The 9,413-nt window shown below is 43.9% G+C and overlaps 1 protein-coding gene and 1 pseudogene across 1 annotated transcript; both read right to left on the reverse strand.

The window, feature by feature from the left end:
* Positions 1-1,083: 1,083 nt before the first annotated feature.
* On the reverse strand, positions 1,084-2,049 carry LOC127031680 (olfactory receptor 49-like). Its single transcript, XM_050918760.1, has one exon. The coding sequence runs from the start codon at positions 2,047-2,049 to the stop codon at positions 1,084-1,086; it is 966 nt and encodes a 321-aa protein (XP_050774717.1).
* A 5,325-nt stretch (positions 2,050-7,374) lies between these two features.
* Positions 7,375-8,189, reverse strand: LOC127031681 (olfactory receptor 6M1-like; annotated as a pseudogene).
* Between the last annotated feature and the right edge of the window lie 1,224 nt (positions 8,190-9,413).

Genomic DNA, 9,413 nt, shown 5'->3' on the forward strand with positions numbered 1-9,413 from the left:
ACTAAAGAAAAATACCCTCAGGACTCCACAGATATTTGTCTGAAAGTGTCAGCTCAGTGCACAACAGTGGATTTAAAAAAAATAGTTGACAGAAGGCTAGAAACCAATAGGAAAGGGATCGATAATGAAACAAAAAAAATCATAACGCCACTCTATAAATCCATCAGATGCCCACACCATAAATACTGTGATCAGTTCTGGTTTCCCCATTTTGAAAAGGTTATAGTGGAACTCCAAAGGTTTCAGAGGAGGACAACAAAGATGTCCAGGGAAAGGAACTACTTCCATAATACGAGAGTGTGAAAAGATTAGGGCTTTTTGGTTTAGAAAAGAGATTATTCAAATAGGATATGAAAGAGTTGTATAAAAACATGAATGGTGTGGAAAAAGCCAAGAGAGAAGTGTTCTATCCTCATTCCCATGATACAAATAGCAGAGAACACCTAAAGACATTAATAGGCAGCAGGTTAATACAACAAGAGGAAGTACTTTTTCCACACAATTCACATGCGGAATTTCTTGCCAATGGGATGTTGGGCTAGACAAAAGTGCAAATGGGTTGAAAAAATGATCTAGATGGAGGATAGGATCATGGAGGATAGGGCCAACAGTGGATATTAGCCGAGATGCTCAGGGATGCAACCCCATGCTTGGGGTGACTCTAAATCTCTGATGACAGAAGCTAGGTGTGGATCACTGCAAAATTTCCATGTTCTGTACATTCTCCCAGAAGCTTTGTTACAGGCTACAGTTAGAAACTGGAGACTAGACTAGCTGGACCATGGATTGGACCCACTGTGGCAGCTCTTATGTTCTGATTTAACTCCACAAGGCTAAGGTGGGAGGGAGCTGCAGGGAATATGAAAGACACAGGTTCAAATCCTGTCTCCAAATCAAACCAAACAAGGAACCTGAGTGTCTCACCTCCCACAACATCGCTCCAACCATTGTGCTATTCAGATTAATTCCCTGAGCAATAGATTTGAGTGAACTTTGGTTCAGATGGAGAAGAGGCTATTTTGCAGAGTCTGTTGCAAGACTGACGTCTCCTCTTCCACTGTGTTTTTGTTGTTCTTACCTCCATCAAGAAGCACATCGTAACTTTGGGAACAACTTTGCCTTGCTGTGACTGAAGACATCTCTCAGTGCAAGCTTAACACTCTTGTTTCTTAGGCTGTAGATGAAGGGATTAAGGAACGGGGTCACGACAGTGTTTAGCACTGACATGGCTTTGTTGTGATCCAAGGAGTAGCCATGGGTGGGCCTGGTGTACATAAAAATACAGCTCCCGTAGATCAGTGTTACAACAGTAAGATGGGAAGCGCAGGTGGCAAAGGCTTTCTGCCTTCCTCTGGCAGATGGGATTCTCACTATAGAGTATAAGATGCAAGCGTATGACATCATGGTTAAACATAATGAAATCAACACTATGGCTGACAGCAAAATGGAATCCACCCTCTTAATTACTTGGGTATCAGTGCAGGAGAGTTGGAAAAGCGGGATGCTGTCACAAAAGAAATGGTTGATCACATTCGGTCCACAAAATCTCAGCTTGCACACCAGGACCATCCGTAAACTTATAACCAGGAAACCTCCCACCCAAGAAACAAAAACTAGTTGAATGCAGAGTCTCTGTTTCATGATGGCAGCATATCGCAATGGGTGGCAGATGGCAACATAGCGGTCAAAAGACATGACCACAAGAAGGATGAACTCTGTAGACCCCAGGGCAAAATAGAAGTAGGACTGGGCCATGCAAGCAAGGAATGAAATGGTTTTGTTGTCTGAGAGATAGTTGAGCAGCATCTTTGGGCTTGTGACCGAGGTGAACCAGATCTCCAAGAAGGACAGATTGCCGATGAAAAAGTACATGGGGGTATGGAGTCGGTGATCCACCCACACTATCAGAATGATTAATGAGTTCCCGGTTAGTGTGACCAAGTAGGTCAGTAAAAGAACAACGAAGAGAAACATCTGAAGTTGGTCACCAACCCCAGAAAACCCCAGCAGAACAAACTCAGCCACCGTGGTTTCATTTGCTTCCTCCATTTCCAATTCCCCTGTAAAAAGAGCAACAATACAAAATAAGAGCATGAACCTTTATTTATCAGGTTTATGGATTCAACCCGCAATGTTCTGGAGGCCTATGAGACAGAAAAGATGTACACTCAGAAAGAGTATGGTAAGCTCACAAGCTAATGAAGGAGATAGAGAATTTCTGAGATTGGTAGAGAACATGGTTTCCCAGGATAACTAGTTTGATGTGTCTATTGCTGCTTATATAACAAACTAAACTTGGGGAAAGAGCTGGTCCCCAAATAATTGTCTTTGCTCGATATTCACAAACAACCAACACCTGGGTATATATGTACAACTCCTCCCATCGCTTTCTTAGAACACAGTGAGCACAACTAGAGAGGTCCCAAACTAGTTACAGAAACATTACCCTTTTTCCTAGACACTATACAGTCAATATTCAGACTGAGGGCCAAATCCAGACCATAGGACGCTTATGAACGCACCCGAAAATCTTTTTTATTTACTTCTTATTATTGTTATTTTGTTATTATTTTCTCTGGCATGTGAACCTTGACTATACCTTGACCAAGAAACTTTGACCTTGACAAAAAAAAAAGGGACCACCCCTGCTATAGAGGAATTACATGGGCCTCATCACTCTTATATCACAGATCCTCATTAATATCAGTGCATTCTCACAGCACCCATGGGAGGTATTATCTGAATTTTACAGATGGGATCAGCTTAGACAAAGTGACTGTCCCAAGATCACACAGGAAGTTTCTGTCTGAGGGAGGCGCTGAATTCCACATCTCTCAAATCATAAGATACTCTCTTATCTATTGAGCAACCTTTCCTATCCCTGGACTAAGACTCCCGTCTCTGCCATTCCCATATTGCTAAATGGGCAGGGTTTCTCGCTACATCCCAACTATCTAGGAGTAGGATTCCAAGATGTTCCCAGGATGGAGAATCAAGATCTAGCATGTAAAAATTGAAGATCCTTTGTCACAGAAGATATAATGACAAATTTGGATTTTGATGCTCACCTAGGGAATCTTCTTGCTTAAGTACTATGAATTTTAATGGACTTCTGTATTGTCTCAGGGGCTTTGTAAATCTCAGCCAATGCAGGCAACAATGTGGCAAAAAGAAGTTGACATCAGCAAGACTCCCTATAGGTAGAATGACATAAACTGTGTCTTCCAAAGTCACTTAAATGTGCAAAGAGTCAGAGAACTTGTGGATGAGCTAAAAGGAGAAAGATCTTTTCTTACTTAGGATGACATTTTTCAAAGCTGCTTACATGGTTTGTTGGAATGGGGCATCCAAATGAATCAAAGATAAATTAGTCACTAGACCAGAACTTTGAGGAACTTACACTGTGCAGTTATCTTGTTTTAATCATTTTCTTCACAGGGTATTAGGCCTGTAGCAAACAAAGATCTGTTGTAATGTAGGCGTAATTAACTTCTTTCATATAATAAGAAAAAGTATTTTTCCTATTACATTCGTTTTCCTATGAGAATTTTTTCCATCATAGAGAATGTAAACAAATATAAGACAAAATAACATAAAATGTCATTGTTTAAGCCTAATGATTTACATCTGAAAGATTTACCTTTCTGCTGCAGTTGAACTTGAAAGTTGTGATCTTACAAGAAAACAAACATTTCTCCTTCTCAGGCTGGTTTTCACTCCCTTTATGAATAATACTGGGGGAGTGTTCTGTCATTGAGAGACTGGCAAGACTCCTGGGAGATAATAGAACCAGCTAAGAAATCTCAGAGGGGATTGTATTTGCAAACTGATGCAAACATACAAAGGTTTATTTTCTTGTAAAGAAAAAGGCAGCTTCTAACATGTCACACTGATAATGGATTTGAGTTTCATTCACACTGTTAGACTGATCAGTGGGACATCAGCCCTCAGATTGGTGTGTGGGGGTGTGTGCGTGTGTGTCTGTCTGTCTGTCTGTGTTTTGGCAGTTGTAGCCAATTACTGTATTTTATCATTCACTTATGATTGTGTTATTTGGTCTTATGGTCAATTCGTCTGTTTTTTCATATCTAATCAATGTACGTTCCATTAATTTAAATTGTAGGATTATAGGAGTAAAAAACTGACAAGTATTTATAAGTGTGTATTAGGTATATACGGAATGAAAGGCCTATGGGGTGAGGCCTGTAAGATTTAAGCTTAGCCAGACTAGGCCGTAGGCTTAAAAATGCTTGACATGAGTAGGTGACCTCAGAATAACCCTATGGTAGTTAGGTCACAAGATTACTGTAAAAGATGAGTCAATAAGTGATGCCACACAAAACCAGGCTACAGTTACACTACAATATTAAGTTGATCTAACTTACGTGGGAGTATAGCCACCACAGTAATTACATTGCTTGTGCAGGTCTACACTTTGCTCTTTGTGTCAGTGTTGCACATCCACACCAGCAGGGCTTGTATCGATTGTACGGTCAGTGTGGGGCATCGTGGAAGCCAGTAACAGTCCGTAAGCAACAGTATCTACATTCACACTGCGTCAACCTATCTCCATTGATGTTGATTCTACACTGCTCACGGAGGTGGAGGTATTAAGACAGTGTAGCAAGGCAGCTATGTCAGTGGTGGTGAAATGTAGGTTTAGGCATTTGTAAAGTTGACCTAACTTTGTAGTGTAGAACAGACCTTAGATTGCAGTAAACAGTAACATATTATCCAAAATCAGTAGACATCTGATAGTATCATCATGGAATGTCCTGACAGCAGGGTATATGTTGTGCATAGATGCTAATGAGAATAAATGGAGCTAAGAAACAACCTATGAAAAACAGGGCACCCCAATATTCATGGGGTGTTAAAGTACAAATAATGAACAGAGGATTGAAACTCTCATGTATGTGCATAAGGTATTAGGTGTGGCCAGAACAATATGAAAGAGTCTCTGGTTGCGTAAATGTGGGAAGAGCCCAAGGAATGGCCCCGTGGGATGACCTTCTACAGGAAACCCCAGAAGGAACCATTTCTCTACAAATGATCATCTGCTGGGAGGTCTAGTGGACCCTGGAATATCTTAGACTGTAGTAATGAATCCTCAAAGTCATTGGATGGTGTAACTGTGCCTTAGTGGGTCATGACTAAGAAATATCAAATTCAGGACAAGCTGTCAAGAAATAAGGAAGATACATCCCAAATACTGGCAGTATTTCTTCCGTAAGATATACCAAACCAGCAACAGAATTAAACTTCTGTTTCACCATATTGGCTAACAAGAAATCAGAAAAGCAGCTTCCTGAGGCATTCTAGTCTTATATCCTCACCAAAAACCCTGGATTCAGAGATGAGTGGTTCTTTACAACCAGTCTCATCAAATAAAAGGTTCTTCTGATCCCAAAGGACCAGCCGCACGCCCAGGTCAATATATAACTTACCCAAAAACACCACTGTTCCGAATCCCTTAGTATCTAAAATCTAAAGGTTTATTTATAAAAAGGAAGAACGAAAGAAAGATGAGTTAAAACTGGTTATAGGAATCAAATACATGCAAACATGAGTTCAGTTCTTGAGGTTCAGATACATAGCAGAGATGATGAGCTTTGTAGTTGCAAAGAGTTCTTTCAGAACTAGTCCACAGGTTATAGTCCAACGTCCATATTCAGAGTGACTCCAGTTTAGGACTGGAGAGCTCAATCTTGTAGTTTATGCTTCCCCTGCATGAAGCCTGAAGCAGATCTGAGATAAATAGCATCAGGACCCAAAGTAAACAACAGAGCCCCGGGTAAGTCACGAGGAGTTTGCTCTCTCTCTGGAATTTGTATGGCCCACTGTAACAGGTTGGGGACTCACCACCTGGCACCTCCTGCTGGTGACTCTGGGAATTAGCTCTGCCCAGTGGAGCACCTCCTCCTGGTGGTGTCCCATCCACCGTTCTGCCTTTGTTTGGCATCTCTGGACCTGCGATGCTCCCTGCTCGGCGGCGTCCTCTTCGAGGCCACTGCCCTCCGGCAGTGCCCCTTAGCCCATCTGCACCCGCTTCTGGGGGTTGGTGATCAGCAGTCCTACACCCCAGCCCCCATGTCCAACCACCCTCTGAGTCTAATCCCTCTTGTCAGGGATCTGGCATAGTATAATGGCTGCTCCCTATGGCCAATGGCTGGGTGTAGTGCAAGGGGGGAAGAGGGGGACCCAGGCCTGCTCTCTACTCGGGTCCCGGCCCAGGGACCCTCTGGAGGCAGCCTTGCTGTCCTTCTCTCCCCTCATCTGTCTGTTCCCCTACAGCCCCTTGAACCCGGTAGGCCCCTCCCTTCAGGGCTGGCAGCCTGACAGGCTCCGGGCTAGCGTTCCCTTTTGCTCCCCGGGCCTGACCAGCACTGTGCTGTCCGCGGTGCTAGTCTCCCACTCTTGGAGACTGATCTTCCCCTGTTGAGGGCCTAGGACACACTGACTGCTCCCTTCCTGGGCAGCCCTCTTATAGGGCTGAGCCTGGCCCCGATTGGCTGTCTCCAAACTGGGCCCTGATTGGCTCCCAATAAGCCCTTCTTTGATTGGCTCCCTGTCTGACCAGGCTCCCAGGCCTGCCGCAGCCCACACTCACAGGGAGTGGGGAAGTGTGCCCCACTACACCCCACATTAGCACAGTTTCTGAGCAGCTCACTATCTTTAAAGTACTTATCCGCACAAAACCCATGAGAGGTTGGAAGTGCTAGTATCCTCAGAATAAAGATGGGAAATTGAAGCTGGTTTTTTAAAAGTATGTAGTCATCTAGTGCAATTTTCAAAAACACTTAGCGGAGTTGGGTGCCTAGACGCTTTTGAAAATGTCACTAGGGGCTAGGTTAAAAGAGGAATTTAAAGGCATTGTGATGCTGTCTTCCTATGCAGTGAACAGAGAGAGACAGGGATTCCCAAAAGCCAGTATTCTGGGGGGAGCCACCTAAGCTAGCCGATGGGAGATGTCAAGGAGAGAGGCATAACCTGACACTAGTCAGTGGCTATTCCAATGTGGAACACTCTCAATCTCTCCCATGGAAGATATCCCATCGTAGATAAGTACTTGAAGAGCCATTAGAGGTGAGGGATTGGGTCCCAAATCCCACACACCCTGAATAGCTGACCACCAGGCTATAGCCTCATTTTCTCTCTACCCCCCTCCCAACTGATTATTTTGTTATTTAATCTATGGTGGGACAGCTTTGACAGGACAGCCTGTGGGAGACCCACATCACTCTGTCCCATAGCTCAGTTTGGGATCTCACCTGAAAGGTGGGAGAAACAAAAAAAATCAAGAACCCAAATGTCCCTGGAGGAAGAAATGAGCCAGACTTACTCCCGCTTCCTTCTCTTAATCAATCCGTGGAATCAAGGACCTGCACCCTTGGAGAAAAGTGTCCTGCTGACAGTGTCCTTCAGCACCTCTTTGACCTTGTTCCTCAGGCTGTATGTGAAGGGGTTCAGCAGAGTATCACCACTGTTGTGAACACTGCAGCCACCTTGTCGAAGTCCAGGGAGCAGCTCTGGTTGGGACAAAAATACATGAAGATGGAGCTACTGTAGGCGCTGGTGACCACAGTCATGTGTGAGATGTGGGTGGAGAAAGCTTTCTGCCTCCCTTGTCCCAACGGGATTCTCAGAACGGTGGAGATGGTGTAGCCGTATGACACCGCCGTCAGCACTAAGGAGCTGAGCACCACAAGGGACGACAGGAGGAAGTCAATGAGCTTGATGACGTGGGTCTCAACACAGGCCACTTGCAGAAAGGCAGCAATGTCGCGGAAGAAATGGTTGAGGGAATGGCTGCAGCAGGGCAGCCTGAACACCACGATGATGGGCAGAGGATGGCGAGGAAGGCACCCCAAACACCATGAGGAAGCAGGCCCGGCTGTTCATGACGACCTTGAACCACAGTGGGTTGCATATGGCCACATGCCAATCAAAAGACATGAGAGCCTGGAGAATGAACTCTACTGTTCCTAGGAAGAAATAAAAGTAAGTCTGGGTGATGCAGCCAGTGAAGGAGATGCTTTCCCTTTCCACCGGAGGTTGGAGAGCATCTTTGAGGCAATGACAGTTCTGAAGAGGATATCCAGGAAGGACAAGTTGCTCAGGAAGAAATACATGGGGGTGTGGGGAAGGTAATTGGTCCATATGAGAGAAATAATGACCACGTTTCCCATCACAGAGAGCAGGTAAGTCAAGAGGACCACAAAGAGGAAAATCTGTATCTCTCAGAGGACAGGAAAAGCAAGAAGGATGAATTCTGTCACTGGTTCCTACTGGGAATATCCATGTCCCTTGGGGTCCCTCTGCAGAAACACTCACAGTAAAGAAGAGAATTGACAATATAGATGTGACATTTAATTGTTCCATCCATCAATCACAGCTCCCTAGGCAACACTGCCATCAAACTGAAATAGACCACACACACCGCAGCAGTTAGCCTGATTCTTAGCTGGGGTACATTGGTGTTGCTCACTGAGTTCAACTGAGCTATTCCAATTTATTCCAGCTGAGATTCTATGTCATCTTGTGGATCCTGGCAGCTGTGCTAAAGAAAATATAAACAACCAACTGTCCCTTATTGATGCTCCCTACTCCTTATATAACCCCACCATCCTACTTACACACACACACACTTTTAAACCTTCTGCAACACTTAAATTTGGCTTCACTTGAAATGTTTAAATTGACACTCAGGGTCTGACTGCTAAAGATGTTTAGGGACCAAAAGATGAAATCAGAGAAAGTTTGGCATGTTTTGCTTTTGAAAATCCCACTAGGTGGCTAACTACCTTTAAAATCTGCCTCTGAGCTATGCTACCTAAGAGATATGCTGTATTTCAATGAATTGGTCTGACAGATATCAGAGGGAAAAAAAAAGTGTTCCCACCACAGCAGTAGCCAGAGCATGAAATTCTGAGCCGTGATATGCAAGGCATCAAAGAAAAAAAACAAACTAGAATACATTTTGGGGTGAGGTGGAGAGTAATCCCTTCCTGACCCCCACAAGTGACCAGCTGAAATCCTGAAGCATGACCATGAACACAATACATAAAGGGGAAATGACCCACATGGCTACTGAGCCCTGACCCCTTGCCCCAACCATCACAACCAACCCCATCATACAAATCCAGTCATAAATATGTCCAGGTCTCTCTCAATTAGACTTAGAGTCTTAATTAGTTTTAAGAGAGAGTTGGCTTAATTGATGACTGGGATTGTACGACAGGGCTGTTTATGACATTAAATGGGATCCTAATCAGAATTTCCTTTATTAGTATATCAGATATTGTAGGTAATTGTTATTTACTTCTTTTGAAATAGTTTGGGGTGAATTTGCACATGATTTTGAATCGTCATTCGATAGATCTGAACATTAATTGCTACAGGCCATTTCCTCG

Source organism: Gopherus flavomarginatus, chromosome 11 (genome assembly GCF_025201925.1).
Source record: "Gopherus flavomarginatus isolate rGopFla2 chromosome 11, rGopFla2.mat.asm, whole genome shotgun sequence".
NCBI classification, from domain to species: domain Eukaryota; kingdom Metazoa; phylum Chordata; order Testudines; family Testudinidae; genus Gopherus; species Gopherus flavomarginatus.